Source organism: Dermacentor variabilis, chromosome 2 (genome assembly GCF_050947875.1).
Source record: "Dermacentor variabilis isolate Ectoservices chromosome 2, ASM5094787v1, whole genome shotgun sequence".
Taxonomy (NCBI): Eukaryota; Metazoa; Arthropoda; class Arachnida; order Ixodida; family Ixodidae; genus Dermacentor; species Dermacentor variabilis.
Window position 1 is genome coordinate 75,066,090 of NC_134569.1, and position 16,772 is coordinate 75,082,861.

The following is a 16,772-nucleotide window of genomic DNA, read 5'->3' on the forward strand; positions in this document are numbered from 1 at the left end:
TCGACAACGTGCTATACCATCGGACACCTTTAGGAACATATGCCGTTGTAGCGCCATCGTCATTGCGTCCCGCCATTCTCCAGGCACTACATGATGGTGCAGGTCACTTCGACGTCAAGCGGACTTTACACAAAGTGCAAGACCGCTACTGGTGGCCAGATATGGAAAAGGCAGTCAAGAGCTACGTGTCATCCTGCCAGTGCTGCCAGCAGTATAACAGTCCAACCTCAAGAAGTGTTGGTTTTCTTGGCAAAATGCCAACTTCAGATGTTCCATTCTCGAGCATTGCTATCGACCACATACCTATGCCTCCCACCAGCTCATCACGGTACATACTGAACGTGATTGATTTTGCAACTCGCTTTATTGCTCCAGGAGCCGTTCCGTCAACCTCGGCACGCGAAGTTATTCAGACTTTGCATAAAGTATTTTATTGCTATGGTGCACCTGACCACTGTCTCTCAGACCATGGGTCGGCCTTTGAGTCGACAGAGTTCAAGCGGTTCATGCATTTACATAACGTTGAGCTGCACTATTCAACAGCCTACCGACCTGAAAAGAATGGCCTCGTTGAACGAAGCAATGGAACATTACTTACAGTATTACAGAAAATATGTGCTTTGGAACCTTTATCATGGCCTGCAAAGCTCCATGAAGCAGCCTTTGCGGTTGACACTTCGGTGAATTCTAGCACCAGCTTTTCGCCATTCCAGTTACTCTTCAGCTACGTACCAAAGGTTCCTCTCCAGCAACAACGGTCGCTCCAGCAAACCGGCCTTGTTGAGCGCGTCCTTGACGTAACAGCACAACGTTCAGAGGCATCTGCCAATCCAGAAGCAGCTCAAGCCTTCCGCAAACGCCACTATGATAGTACCCATCGCTCTCATAGCTTCACAGTAGGTGACCTAGTATGGATCAAACGTCAAGCGCCAGCGCCCCACGAGAAAATGGCACCGCGCTTCAGAGGGCTCTACCGTCTCACTGAGCAGTTGACTGCATCCACATTCAAGGCTTTGCGTGTGTCAGGAATGACAGCTCGCCTGCTTAACCAGCCAAGAACTGTGCATGTTTCGCAAATTAAGTTGTATGTACCTCCGTCATCTCCTGTGGCACACCTTTCGTCCAGCCTTGAAGGGGAAACATCCGCCACTACAGTCCCTGATGATGAAACTGCCATCCACCAAACACAGCCTCAGCGCCAACAGCGTGTGCGCTACCTTCCCCGTCACTTGCGAGCATTTGTTCTTGAGTGACTATATGGACGCCAAGTTAGACCAAGGGACTTGGTCATCCGGACGGGGGTGGAATGTGAGTGACGTGATGGTGCTTGGCCCAGTTGGTGTGAGCTGCTACAGATGGCGCAACGTGACCTGCGCAACAAGTAGCCGCAGCGACATCGTCACCTACCTTGTCCTGCTTCCGTTCCCGGGAGCCTCGCTTGTTTTTGCTGTTTGCCCGCAATGGGCGAGTCAGTCAAGCCATTGCCGCTGGAGTGATCAGTCGGTGTGTTAAATGTAACCTTAACCTGCATTAAACCGTTAGCCTACTATGCGAGTCTTCCTGCGTTCAGCCCAAGCCTCACACTAGTAGAAATCTGAATAACGCCCGCCATTCGTCATAAACAATTGTAAACCCACAAAAGAGAAATGAAGTAAGGTGTGTTTTAAAGCTACACCTATGCGATAGCCCTCTCCTTTACTTGGCAAACAAGGAACCATGTCAAATGGACTCGCGCAGGAAGAACAGTGCCAAGAACAAGTAAAGAACCGAAAGCGTAAAATAACAATTACTTTAGTAGAATACAACTTAAAAAAAAGCAGCAGTTGGCAACCAATGCACACGGACCGCGCAGAGTTGTGTTACTGCGCCAGCCAATCACAGAAGCAAACAACATCGTCGCCATGCGGCCTTTTCAAAATGGCGTCGTAGTTGATACCTCCAGAGCGTCTGCTGTTCTTGAAGAGCCTTTTCATCGGCGGAAGCAATGAGGTGTGCAACAGACATGGACAAAGTGTATGGAGTCTGGACATCTCACTCTTCAAAAGTCTGCAGTGCAGTTCATTTCACTGTTGAATCCGTTTTACTCATGAAACTTCACTGCCAACTGAAGTGAAACTTGACAATAAATAGTTGCAGAGAAGCAAGCATGTTATTTCAGTTCAATAAAGAATTAGGCTTTCGCCATTCCCCTGTAATAGACGAGCGAAAAGGTATAAAATTACGCGTTAATAATTTCATTTTTGTGGTTACCGTCTTATTTGGGTAACAGAAAAGGTTTTAAGTACGGATTATTTGCAGACTCTCGAAGGAACAGTGGCTGGCGGACTTAAGTTGTAGCCGACTATAGCAGCGTTTGTTGAATTCGCTCTGGAAGAATTATAAATATATATTTCCGGAACAATCACAGTTCTTTTGGATCCCTCGTTTACTGCTCTAGCAAGTGCCACAACTCACTCGTATATTTATTTGGGAAGTTACGTAACGATGCGTGGCCGTCAGTCCCGTACAACCGCGTAGGGCACACGACGCTGGGAGTCTAAACGTACTGCGCCTACCGCGGAAGGTTAGAAATATATATATATATATATATATATATATATATATATATATATATATATATATATATATATATATATATATATATATATATATATATATATAAGCACAGCAGAGAAGAGGCTACGTCAGGCGGCTCGAATAACTGTTTAAGCGTCATTCAGTACACACGAAATTTTTCTCCACTTCCGGCGGCGTTTTCTCTACTTCCTAGTTAAAGGGACACTAAAGGTTACCAGAAAGTCAAGTTAAAGTGGTAGAGCAATGTTCTAGAACGTCTAAGGCGTCAATATAATCACGAACAGAGCTTTAGTAACCGAGAAATTGAGGTAAATGCGTGACACTATTTGAGACCCCCCAGCGACATTCCGGTACTAGCCCGATGACGAAAGCACTCCTCATAATTTGTGTTACTAATACTCAACTACTCGTATTAAAAATATCATTTCATTCGATTATAAGATGGAATAAAATGCTACTTGACTACGTCTATTCGATTCTAAGAAAAAATAACATTTTGACGTTACCCTTCAGTAGTATTGGTGGTCAAAAGGTTTCGTTTTCGCTCGACTCTGCGCCGCGCACGTAGTACGCAACGACGCCGGCAGTGCGAGCCCTCAGCAGCAGGTTGCGCTCGTCAGTGCTCAAATCGCTGAAGTTGAGCCCAGCATCGCGAGCCAATCTGTCGTTGTCAGGGTCCATTGCGACGAGCGTCGAAGTTTGCGTCATAGAATGAAGTGCCAGCTTATGGTCGCGCGTTTCTCCTTCCGCTAGCCACCATACTCCCGCTTTCGCTCTGCTGTCGGCTCTGTCTTGGCTCTGTTTCTGGCCGCGCGTTTGCGTTTTGCGCAGAAAATCCGTAGCGCCGTCTGCGGACGCCGTTTTACTCACAGACGGCGCAACGTCACTATGAGACCATGATGTCAGTACTCCTCGATCGGAGGGCGGGCGATTTGAACTGCGCTAGAAGTACGCGGACGCTTCAGAACGCATTTTGTCTTAAAACAAGTCTCTCCTTGGCACGAAGCTAGTGTTTCGAGGTTTCTGGGATGGTATTTCAACAGTCCACGTTGACTTCATAGTAACCTTTAGTGTCCCTTTAAATAAAAAAATGTTGATCCATAAATATTTTCATAGACAATCGAGCCCTTGGGGGGGGGGGGCGAGCCCTTGGGTACGTGCCTGGGCGTAACGTGCAAAAACCACCTATTTTTCCCCATGGTACGGAAAGAGTTAAGCAGACCTCGATAATGGTTGTGGCAAACATTATAGTGTACGTTGATCCTGCCTTTTTGGGACTATCAAGGTATGTTTCAAGTGCAAAATTATCACGAACTTCTCTTATAGCCAACATACAACATATTCCCTTCAAATTCAATAGGCCCATAAATTACTCCTTTAAAATTTTATTTTTCTTAATTTCGCCATGATCGATTTATTAAAATACAAAAAGAAAGCGAGCGTTCCATCATTCATTTTTCATGCCGAAACCCATAAGCTGGTATGTCACTCACTATTTAGATCATTTCAAAGTATCTTTTTTGTATTTAGGCACTGAAAGCTCAGTAAAAGCTTTTAAAACTAGCTAAATCCGTCTATATTTATAGAAGGCTACCCTTACCGATAAAGAATACAACTAGGCCTGAGAAGACGCGGTGAGGATTTCAGTCACAGCGAGCTGGTGCAGGTACTTCAAGGCGGTGGTGCCACCAATCTCATTTTTACATATTTTCTGGTGCACCAAGCCTCTTCTGAAGGTAAGGGTGGCTTTGTTGAAGGTAAGGGCGGCATCAGCTATACGTAACAATATAGTAGAAGGGCAATTTACAAACAGCACAAATCATTCAATTTAGGGTCCCTGTAAGATACTGCAATTTATTTCACTTGACACCCACTTTTAAGAGCAGTTGATACTCTTCATTACCTGCCTTCTTCTCAGCAGATGCATACACGTCATCAGGTACTGCTAAAATGCACCGTCAGGCAGCTAATACAGCCTTGACACCCACTTTTAAGAGCAGTTGATACTCTTCATTACCTGCCTTCTTCTCAGCAGATGCATACACGTCATCAGGTACTGCTAAAATGCAACGTCAGGCAGCTAATATAGCCTTGACATGCACTTTTAAGTGCAGTTGACACTCTTCATTACCTGCCTTCTCAGCAGATGCATGCAACGTCAGGCAGCTAATATAGCCTTGACACCCACTTTTAAGAGCAGTTGATACTCTTCATTACCTGCCTTCTTCTCAGCAGATGCATACACGTCATCAGGTACTCTTAAAATGCAATGTCAGGCAGCTAATATAGCCAATGCTTCACAGTGCAACTGAGCAAGATTGCTTCCAGAGTAAGACTGCATTGATGCATGTGCCACACCCAGATGCCAACTTTTCTAAATCGCAAATGAAATCCACAAGAGAAATATCTTACATAAACGTGATAAACAGCCCTTTTCTGGCTTTACACTGCCAGCACTGAAATGATGGGTGCACACGCCCTTTAACCCCACCGCCCCATCCTTCATATATATGTGCACATTTTGCTCTGGTTGAAGTGCTATAACTTTATTTTACATTGCCAAGTTTTGCATAAAGGTCACCAAGCTCCTTGCAGAACCTGTGTAGAGGGAATCCCATAACATTGTAGAAATCACCAACAATCTTCTCCACCAGACTTCCTCCTTTCCCTTGGATTGCGTAGGCTCCAGCTTTATCACTGCATGAAGTCAAAATCAAGCTTGTTCTGTACCATAAGTATGGCACCTAAAATTTTCAAAACACTGTTGTTTTTGAGATTTCGAAAGCATAGGCATATTGAACCAACTGCAAGTGGCACTTAATTTTGCGTTCTGTTCGCTCCTTCAATGTGACAAAATAAGAAACAGAAAACGACATTAGATCTCTTATGTCTTCTGGATAAAGACACAATGCATTTTATTATCAATGCCAAGGACAAAGGAAACATGTGCCCCCCTCCCCACCACTTTCTTGATCATGGTGTAAAAAAACTCTAGGTGTGGACAGCATGCCTTGCAGGAAGGACTGATAATGTTTCCTGGTTCGAAATTGTGAAGTGAATATGCCATGGCCTCTCAATGTTTACATAGGAGTGCGGCTGTAAAATATGTATTTCAGCTGCCGCCACCAAGTCCATTAACATAGTAATGTTTCCCCAGAACACTGCTCTCACACATAATGTAAACAGAGAGACGCATGGACCCTCTTTCCGCTCAAGGAGCCCTACACCATGACGTAATTTTCCAATCATACCACAGGTCTGTCCCATAAGAAGCAGAAATGCTTTTCTATGAGAAATATGTGCTGTACTGGTGTTTTGTAAGAAATTGCACACCGCTCAGTGGGAATGCAAGTGGGTGTGCACACAATGCCCAGGCCAGTAGCAGATCGTAAAACTACGGTGGGTAGAATGCTGCCCATCTGCTGCTGTGTTCCACTGCCATGTTCCACTGTAGTGTTGAGTGGAGCGTGATGTTGCATCCACTTGGTTTAGTTGTTTTGCAGCCAAGCTGACTGTACATCACTCACATCTGCCGACATCTCTGAGAAACATGTTCAAGAAACATGAAATAAACCAGCTGTGCCTTTTTCATTATGTGGTGCTGTGGATTATTGGTTCGTTTAAGGGAAGCTTGAAGAAATGTTATACACAAGCACTCACACCAGCAGTTGTTGCGCTGTTTCTGTACATAAAAATATGTATCTTACACCATCGTGGCATTTCAAGTCTAAGCATATATCAGCAAACTCATTGATGAGTAGATTCACTCAAACTCACACAGACACAAAACCAGCTGTTAATTTGGGTCCAAATGAGCCTCACTGAGCCGATGTGGGGCCCCTCTAAGTGAGTACCATTTCGTCCTGCTAGCTAGTCTTGAGTGAATCCCAGTGAACCGGAGCTTGTGTGAGACTGAGCGAATATGTGCAAGTTTAAAACACAGGTAATATCAAGTCAATTTGACTCTCGACATCCATGAATGACATATAAAGGAACCAGAATGAGAATGTGGAAAAATCACTTCTGCCAATTCAACGAAACTTGCCAGAAACCAGGTAACAGAATAAACTAAGTATGAACTTCGATGCACTAAGACCTTTCCCTAAAACCCTCAGAAAACATTACTGCTACACATTATTTTGTTCCAGTGCATGCACTGTCTGAACTTCCTGGTAATAGTGGGCTCATATGCACACTCAGATCTCTTGCACAGTCAGCAGACCAATGAAACCTGCCGACTCTGATGACATTACATATAGATACGAACCTTAATTAAGCGAATACCCAGACCGTCACCGGTGGTTCCAAGTTTGTGTGAGATAAAAACTTGAAAATTTGGTCTGATCCTAATATTCTAAAATGTTCCTTCACTCAGCAATCCACCTCGACTCAACAATGTGGATGCCAGCACCGCTCCTCAATAGAAATTGTCACTGCCCGTCTTTGACACTCGAGAGCAATTCTTGAAAAGTATACCGTCTTTTTTAGTTGAGGGGTGCCACTGTGCTCAGATTCGGTGGAGTTGAGTGAGGATCATTGAATAATACAGGGTTGAGTCTGTGGGCCTGTAAGCCTGAGTAAGTTTGTGATTTCACAAATCTAAGCAAGTATCAGTTCATAATTGTGCAATTCTGAGTGAGCCCACCTGCGTCTGGTTTAGGTAAGTGAGTTCAAGTTACTTCAGTGAGGTCAGATTTTGGTGAGCCTCAGTCAGACCTGGCTCGGTCTGATGTTCATGAGCCCAACTGAGTCCGAGTGAGCCCTAAGCTGTAATATATTCTTTTTAAGTGAGTCTGAATAAGCTGTGCATTTTGCTGACTCTTGATCTCATTATAATAGCTGCACCATTGTAAAAGATATTGTACATGTGAGAATATGCAAGGCATGATGCAGTGGGTGCCTAAACAAGGATATAACAATCAAGGATCAAAAACAAGAATATAGCCCAACCAAAATACTCACAGTGGCTCTCCCGTACGTACGTAGGCTTTGATAATTTCCTGTGACATAGGAGCCATGAAAACTTCAGTTGTTTCATGAAAGGTCATACATCTGAAATCTTAAGCAGAAAAATAGTCACTACAGACATGTCATACATCTGAAATCTTAAGCAGAAAAATAGTCACTACGGACATATGGCAAAAGACACAAGAAATCTAGTTCTAGAAAACATGAGAAGTCTGAAAAACACAATAGGTTTCCCTGAGACGGACGACTTAATGTGTGCAGTGGTCAAGAAATTTGCGATTAAAGATCCCTCTCAGTAATTTTTAATTCAGTAGTTCATCCTGCTGCATAAGTTGGGTGATTCAGTCATATGTAGCATTTGCCTGACCAGTCCAAATGGTTCTTATTCCTAAAGCATAGGTTTGGGGGTGTTGGTAATGAGTGATTCGATGTGAATAACACACACACAGTGCGTCAGAACAGAACGAAAACGAAACATTTTTGACTGACACAAAATGTAACCAAAACATCATTTATTATTTTGTTTCAGAGCGAAACCGAAATATCTTTTATCACTTGTCGGTTCAAGGGGAAAGTTAGCAATCCAAAACATCAGGCAACATCAGTGTTGGCGCGCATTTCAGGCAGGGACAGTGCAAGCGATAGCCGGTCGAGCACTCCATTAATCTAAGCCTGTCATTCGGTGCAATAGCAGATCGGCGTCATAGCAAAACCCAGGGCATGCACACAGAAGAGCTTATTGTTTCATTTTTCTACGGGTACAACGCTTTGTTACCGAAGTTTTATCACTCATTTATGTTCGTTTAAGTTTTTTTTATCGGAACAGTGGTCTCACATTTCGGCGAGTGTACTCGATGACATGCTGCCTTTGACATTATGTTCAGTGCTTCAATTCAAGGCACTGAGCATGATCTCAGAACTCATAATTAACTTACTGAGAAAAAGTAATATTGTTCTTATTGTTACTTTGCTTCGAAAATTTTTGCATGAAAACAAAAGCCGTTAGAACTGTTACAGATCATTTCTTCTTTTCATTCCAGAGCAGAACTGAAACTAAACTTTTTTTCAGTGAAACGAAACTAAAACCAGAACAAAAAACATTTGTTCTATTTGTTCTACACACAAAAAAAAGGACAAAGAATAAACAAGGTCACACATAGCATTAAGTGTATCCCTGTCTCACCTTCGTCACTGGTTTTTGTGTGCTACCCAAATAAAACTTATTCCCATGTTGTCCAAAACAAACAATTTGCCTGTGCACTACATCATAAGCACAGGGTAAGCTATCTCACTGCACAACATGCAGAAACATATACAGCATTTAACTTCAGATTTGTTAGGTGACTCTGTACTTTCATTCCAGCTGTGGTGCAAAAAAAAAATGCACCATGGTAGCATCCTTCAGTGCAGTCATGTTTCAAGAAATCATAGAAGTTCCAATTCTGTCTGGTAATTATAACTATGTGCTTGTAGTAAAGAAATTTGCACTTCACTAAGAAAGCCTCATTTCAATCCTTGTGAAGAGCTCACATTAAAAAAAGGTTCAACTGTGGGGTTTAACATCCCAAAACTGAACAGTGGGTTATGAGGGATGCCATAATCGAGATCTCCAAATTCTCATACCACATGAATCTGGGTATGCACCAGAAGAGTCACAGTAAACTTTTTTCTCCTGGATGAACTTTATTAGATAGCTTGAATTTTGTACGCGCTTTCCTGCACACAGTAATAGCTACGTTGAGTTGTGACAATGACTTACCATCGTTGCACCGATAAATAAGTGCCACACCTGTTTGAACACTGTGCACTTCTCCACTGAGCCTTGGGCAAGAAAAGAATACAAACACTGAGTTACACAGTGGCTACAAAGAGTAAACAAGCAACAAAAGCTGACAATTTTTCACCAAACTTGCCAAGATGTGGCATTTACATACTTGCATTAAATGGATTAATGACATAATCCTGCACTAGGTTTCTCACCTACGATCTGTCAACCTTTCTCTGCCAGCCACATCTGTGCTCCACAGTAAGGCAAAAGAATTTTAATGTCACTTCTCAAACAACTCCTGTACTGTCAAATTTGTCATTGCTTCAGCCCTAGCTATGTACCAATTTCATGTTTCAATTTCATGCCTTACATCACCATGACCAAGCAACAAATATAAAGCTGGCACATAGGAAATTTTTACATATTTAAGTTGTACATGAAATTCCTACACAGAAAATCACTATGTGCTTTATCATCAATAGTCACCAAGTATTTTTTTTTTTTGCAATTCATCCTGATGTATTGTTTATTTTTCAAAAAATCATGAACATGAGCTCTTTGTATTGCAGAAAATATTGTAATGGCTTGGTAAGAACCATGGCAGTGAGAATTCCTTTGGCAACTGCCGACTACTTCTGTCAGTAACTAGATAACAATGAGAACCTTGAACAAAGCTGAATTCTGAACACATTAATACATTTTTATAGGATATTAACAAGTTTTATGTGAGATCTCAACAACGCTTGTGCATAACAAATTACATGTGACTAAGTACTTGTAACCAATTACATTTGTTGGTAGTCTTGTAATTGATCTATTACTAACTTACTCAGTAACACTAACTGTAATGCAATTACTCTTTTCAGTAACCAATTACATCTAACCAGTTCCTTTATTGATGAGACAAGCTGTAACAGGGTATGCAGCTTTGAGCACTTGCATTTGGTAGGAACTATAGCACAGAACACCTGCGGTCATGCTGTGCAGCTGCCTCGTGGAAGCGCATGTTCAGACATGCTATACTAAGTGCATAGTACTTGTTTCCCGGTATTAACACTTCACCAGATCTTAGCCAACAATTTGAACCAGCACTGCTATGGTTTGAGAGCAATGACTACATCCGACATTTATGCTAGGTAATCAACTATAGTAAATGTTTTCAGCTTGTCACTGGACCCACTGGAAGCACCTCCTTCGAGCCCCAGCAACAATGATCTCACTGAGCTTCACAGAAGACAAAGAGACAAGCATAGTGCCACTGTGCGACAACAATCTTGTATGCATGGTATTTGTATGATACAATGCCGCCTTTAACTCCAGCGCACACATTCAGCAAGTTTTAAGTGTCGCTGCTGGTGCCTTTACAAAAAAAAAAGAAGGGAAGGAGACTGATTAAAATTTTGAAGAATGATTGTCAGTGAAGATAAACAATGTGTAAAGGGCAGCAGAGGACACACTGAAAGTAATGTAAAAGTAATTTATTGCATTCTAGTAATTGCTCAATTACTCTCCTGAGGCAGTAATTGTTAACGAGGTTTGCAATGTGGCTTGTTGGTAATGCATCTTCAAGGGGTGTACAGTATCGCGATTAAAAGACGGAACAAAAGAAGACACACAGGGACACGCACAGCGCTAACTTCCAACAATGTTTATTATTGAAAACCAGGTCGAACTTATACACTCAGCCAACATGAGTCACAGCCACGTGAACAGATAAACAATCAATCAGAGTGAAACATTTTTGTAAGCGATATGTTAAGCCATGCGCAAAAATTTCTGTTCTTTTTCAGAGAGAGCCAGTGACAGTTTGTTGATACATGAATCCCCTAGGGCATCAATCTGCTCGGCTTCTAATATAAGTCTAGTGAGTTCGCACTTATTTCTACCAGTAATGGTCGTTGATTTGAAGAGAGGGGAGCACTTATGTTGCTTACAATGAACGGAGAGAAACCCATCTGATACAACTTTGTAGACTTTATTCTTGTTTCCGTGCAGTCTATCGTTTATGCTCCTGCCAGACTGTCCGACGTAATACTTCCCACATGATAAGGGTATACAATATATAATTGATCTCTTACAATCTCTAAACTTCTTCCTGTGTTTAACTTGGCAGCTAGGACCACTCTCTTTCTTTTCTGGTCTTGTTTTCCTGCACAAGCTTATTGAATGGTTGTCGCACAACTTAAAGAAAATTGCCCGCCGAGGTAACACTGATGTGGTTTTTTCTGCACCTAACAAACTAATCAGCTTGTGCAGGAAAACAAGACCAGAAAAGAAAGAAAGCGCTCCTAGCTGCCAAGTTAAACACAGGAAGAAGTTTAGAGATTGTAAGACATCAATTATATATTGTGTACCCTTACCATGTGGGAAGTATTACGTCGGACAGTCGGGCAGATGCATTAACGATAGACTGCGCGAACACAAAAATAAAGTCACTAAAGTTGTATCAGATGGGTTTCTCTCCCTTCATTGTGCGCAATATAAGTGCTCCTCTCTCTTCGAATCAACCACCATTACTGGTAGAAATAAGTGCGAACTCATCATGATGATGATGATGATGATGATGATCATCATCATCATCATCATCATCAGCCTGGTTAAGCCCATTGCAGGGCAAAGGCCTCTCCCATACTTCTCCATCTACCCCGGTCATGTACTAATTGTGGCCATGTTGTCCCTGCAAACTTCTTAATCTCATCCAGCCACCTAACTTTCTGCCCCCTCTGCTACGCTTCCCTTCCCTTCGAATACATTCCGTAACTCTCAATGACCATCGGTTATATTCCCTCCTCATTACGTGTCCTGCCCACGCCCCCCCATTTCTTTTTCTTGATTTCAACTAAGATATCATTAACTTGCGTTTGTTCCCTTACCCAATCTGCTCTTTTCTTATCCCTTAACGTTACACCTATCATTCTTTCCATAGCTCGCTGCGTCGTCCTCAATTTAAGTAGAACCCTTTTCGTAAGCCTCCAGGTTTCCGCTCCGTACGTGAGTACTGGTAAGACACAGCTGTTATAAACTTTTCTCTTGAGGGATAATGGCAACCTGCTGTTCATGATCTGAGAATGCCTGCCAAACGCACCCCAGCCCATTCTTATTCTTCTGATTATTTCAGTCTCATGATCCGGATCCGCAGTCACTACCTGTCCTACGTAGATGTATTCTCTCACCACTTCCAATGCCTCACTACCTATCGTAAACTGCTGTTCTCTTCCGAGACTGTTAAACATTACTTTAGTTTTCTGCAGATTAATTTTTAGACCCACCCTTCTGCTTTGACTCTCCAGGTCAGTGAGTATGCATTGCATTTGGTCTCCTGAGTTACTAAGCAAGGCAATATCATCAGCGAATCGCAAGTTACTAAGGTATTCTCCATTAACTCTTATCTCCAATTCTTCCCAATCCAGGTCTCTGAATACCTCCTGTAAACACGCTGTGAATAGCATTCGAGATATCGTATCTCCCTGCCTGACGCCTTTCTTTATTGGGATTTTGTTGCTTTCTTTATGGAGGACTACGGTGGCTGTGGAGCCGCTATAGATATCTTTCAGTATTTTTACATACGGCTCGTCTACACCCTGATTCCGCAATGCCTCCCTGACTGCTGAGGTTTCGACTGAATCAAATGCTTTCTCGTAATCAATGAAAGCTATATATAAGGGTTGGTTATATTCCGCACATTTTTCTATCACCTGATTGATAGTATGAATATGGTCTATTGTTGAGTAGCCTTTACGGAATCCTGCCTGGTCCTTTGGTTGAGAGAAGTCTAAGGTGTTCCTGATTCTATTTGCAATTACCTTAGTAAATACTTTGTAGGCAACGGACAGTAAGCTGATCGGTCTATAATTTTTCAAGTCTTTGGCGTCCCCTTTCTTTCGAACTGACTCGACTTATGGCGTTTTTCACTGGTCGATTCGGAGCAGAATTTCTTGCTCCGTGGCAACGAATCCGAATTTCACTGGTCGATCTGGAGCGGGTTCGCGCGTTCCACTGGTCGTTTCGGATCAACTCGCTCCGCGCCGGATCGCTCTCACTTGCTCCGCCGCCGAGGCGCGGATTCGGGCGGAAATAGCGCGCGTCACTTCCGTTTTCAAGCGAAATCGGTACCCGGTTGTACGCACAACATTGTGTTGCTTCGCAAAATGGCTGCGTTCGGTGCTGCTGCAGCGCTCGCGTTTAGCGATGAGAGCGCGGACGACAGCGATTACGAAGTGACGCAGGTGCTGTACGAAGACTTCTATGCACGTTGTCCATGCACAATCCTTGCAGGCTCGACATGGAAATGACGGACTATGCGACTGCCACGGTCAAGTTACACACGGGGGACGGCGAGTTTGGTTGCCGTGGAAACGTACAGAACGGAAGTAGGGCATGGTTTTCAGAACCGGTTCGTGCGACGTGTACGCAGACTTCCTGTGTGATCCGCCGCGGAGCGTTTTTGCGCTCCGCTGGCCGATTCGGATTTGTGAAACCCGAGCGCTCGCTCGAGGATTTCGGCGGCCGCTCCAGATCGACCAGTGAAAAACGCCATTATATTAGAAGCCGAGCAGATTGATGCCCTAGGGGATTCATGTATCAACAAATCGTCATTGGCTCTCTCTGAAAAAGAACTAAAATTTTTGCGCATGGCTTAACATATCACTTACAAAAAAGTTTCGCTCTGATTGATTGTTTATCTGTTCACGTGGCTGTGACTCATGTTGGCTGAATGTATAAGTACGACCTGATTTTCGATAATAAACACTGTTGGAAGTTAGCGCTGTGTGTGTCCCTGTGTGTCTTCTTTTGTCCCGTCTTTTAATTGCGCTACCGTACACCCCTTGAAGAGTAATTGTTAATTGTAATAATTACACTTTTGAATAAATTGTAATTGCAATTATTTACTTTTTTTCTGCAACGTATACAAGTCTGATATTAACAAAGGTCTCCAGTGTCATGTTTACTGCCAATTTACTGATTGTGCCCCCCCCTCCATTGTGAGCAGCACCACTAAAGACAAGGACCAAAATTGAGAACCACAGGATGCATGCAGAAGCAATGGGGCTGCTCGCAATGAATTGTTATGAATTGTTCAATGAATTGAAATGGAACCAAATTAATATTTATAAGTTTAATTAACGATTGTTTCTTCAAACCTGCTCAGTACTTCATCACCTGTAGATGTTGAACACACAAACAGTCCTTTGTCAAAAGCTGCACAATCCTCCACCACCTTAACAGACTATAAGTAATGCCAACTTACTCATTAAGCATACGTTCTGCGTCACTGCTGTCCTTGGGCTTCTCATACAGACTGTTGCCTTTCACAACAATTGTGTCAGCACCAATCACCAAATCAACTGCTTCCTTCAGAGAAAAAAAATATTTTTGTGATTACAAGGCAACAATAATAAGCATTTCCCTCAGCAATTGTGCATTCTTGGTAAAGCCAACATTTGAAAACGTAATAGCAGTCAATTTGAACTTTCCTTTGAATTCAAGCCTGTTGAGGCGCAGTAGGCACACCTGCTTTTTATACCATTCAAACGTGATAATTTCAAACATAATTTCAACCAGTTCTGCATATTCCATTAGTGTTTATTCTACGAAAGTTGAGTGCATTTACATAATGAGGATATCATTAATGTTCAATAAATTTATCAGCATGAACCCATAACACTTTAGAAGTATGTATATAACTCTACAGCGGAAAAAGATGTTTTATGCTTGGCAGAGTAACATATATCCAGCCATTCTTATCACGATCATAATTAAGACATATCACTTGCCTACACAATCTAAATGCACAAACAAAGCTCAAGAAGTGGCTTATCGGACAAAATACATAATTTGCACATTACAGCAGTTGACTCCGTTTTTAAGCAACATAAATTGCCAAAGAAAAGCAAACATATTTCCTTTGTCTAAAATGCGCACAGTTTATTTCTCTTACGCGGGCGACAAGTTATAGCTTACGGTGGAAGAAAAAGACAAAACACTAAAGGGAGTTTATGACGACACGAGCCCCAGCTTATAAAGCATTATGGTATTCTGCGTTAAGTTCAAGTACAACACTTCCGTCCTTGTAAAACATCTAAAGGAAAACAAAACACTTACATTCTTTTGTTGAAGGACTCTGGCGACATCTCTTGCTTTGCCTTCAGCCGTTCGCACGCAATATTCGGCCGGAGTGGTAAATGCATGCTTGTCGAGATTCTCCTCGAAGCTGGAAGCCACGACATCGTAACGAAAGCCCTATAACAGCATCTGTGTCGTTAGTACACCACCAAATTTAAGAAACAATGTCCCAGAATATAACTGACCAAAACCACACTAATAATAAAGCAAGCGTCCGAGGAGCTTGAGATAATTCACATAATAGAAATCATTACTGCACTCCTCCACTAGAACATCTTTAGCAGTTCAGGTGTCGACATCGGTACACATGTTGCATTCAGTATGTATCAGTCAAGTACGAGCAAACATAGACGTATCTGTTACCGGTGTCACACGGCCACTTTCAATCGCGATCGAGCCCGATACGGATCGAAATTCCCGACCGCGAGTGGCTCGCTCCCGTAGTCTGCACAAAGGAGCCAATCACGACGGAAAAATTCAATCCCAATCAGGCTGAGCGCGATCGAAAGTGCACCGTGCGACACCCGTATTGCTTAAAAGCATCGTATTGCGCGCGGAACTGACCAGCATGTTGAGTATCTCTTTTCGTCGTGGTGATGCACTGGCAAGAACGATTCTCTTCTTGTCTAGAGCGCAAAGTAGCGGCTCAAGCATTGTGTATTACTTTAGCGTATTAATACTTCACAAAAGTAACAAATGCAAGCTATAGGCACAGAACCGGATGAACTTCGCGTTTTAGAAAAACATCCAATGATGAAACTAACGCCAAAACTCATTGGTAAACTTGCTAGTGGATTGGATTGACTAGATGCGCGCCAACAAAAATGAATGTTTAAAAGAAAGAAGGGGTAATGCATAGGTAATGCCTTCAAAATGCATTTCTGCTGTTCTATGTTGTTGTAGTTTTTGTTCTCAAAACGTTTATTGCGATCAATCTATCGCAACATATATTATCACCTTTCCTTCCGGCACCTGCCTTGCCTATGCTTTAGTACAGAAAAAGCATGGACTTCGAGATTGCTGCGAGAGAGAGGCAGAGAGAGAGAGATACCATGTGCCCTGGTACTGGCATCAATGAATGTTAGGGAATTGGCTTTCACTTAGCAACGGATTTGTCCGAAACTTACGTTTTGCTTGTTTTAGAACCGGTAGCGACGTCGCAGCATGCTCTGTTTCAACTATCTAGTAGCGATGGTTGCAACAGCGGAACGCCATGATCTCGAAGGCCATGTAAAACTAGCTAATCTCTCTTTAACTAATACACTGTTCATACGTCCTATTCAGCAATCTCGATCAGGATGTATACAGTGGAACGCCTCCACAGTGAAATTACCTG

The 16,772-nt window shown here is 42.7% G+C and overlaps 1 protein-coding gene across 2 annotated transcripts; it reads right to left on the bottom strand.

Moving 5' to 3' along the window:
• Window positions 1-5,107: 5,107 nt before the first annotated feature.
• Window positions 5,108-16,219, bottom strand: LOC142572100 (putative bifunctional dTTP/UTP pyrophosphatase/methyltransferase protein). Of its 2 annotated transcripts, XM_075680962.1 has the most exons (6): window positions 16,001-16,219; window positions 15,416-15,553; window positions 14,562-14,665; window positions 9,305-9,366; window positions 7,540-7,636; window positions 5,108-5,274 (listed from the first exon to the last, which is right to left on the bottom strand). In XM_075680962.1, the coding sequence occupies exons 1-6, from the start codon at window positions 16,088-16,090 to the stop codon at window positions 5,124-5,126; spliced, it is 642 nt and encodes a 213-aa protein (XP_075537077.1). In that variant the 5' UTR covers window positions 16,091-16,219; the 3' UTR covers window positions 5,108-5,123. The 2 variants fall into 2 exon arrangements, with proteins under 2 accessions (XP_075537077.1, XP_075537078.1); XM_075680963.1 differs by lacking the exon at window positions 9,305-9,366 and having other exon boundaries at window positions 7,540-7,629.
• Window positions 16,220-16,772: the final 553 nt, after the last annotated feature.

Coding starts and splice junctions, on each gene's coding strand:
- LOC142572100 (XM_075680962.1), bottom strand. CDS start 16,090: ATGCTTGAGCCGCTACTTTGCGCTCTAGACAAGAAGAGAATCGTTCTT. Junction 15,554..16,000: donor AAGAGATACTCAACATGCTG/GTCAGTTCCGCG, acceptor ATGCTGTTATAG/GGCTTTCGTTACGATGTCGT. Junction 5,275..7,539: donor GTACGTACGGGAGAGCCACT/GTGAGTATTTTG, acceptor GACTTCATGCAG/TGATAAAGCTGGAGCCTACG.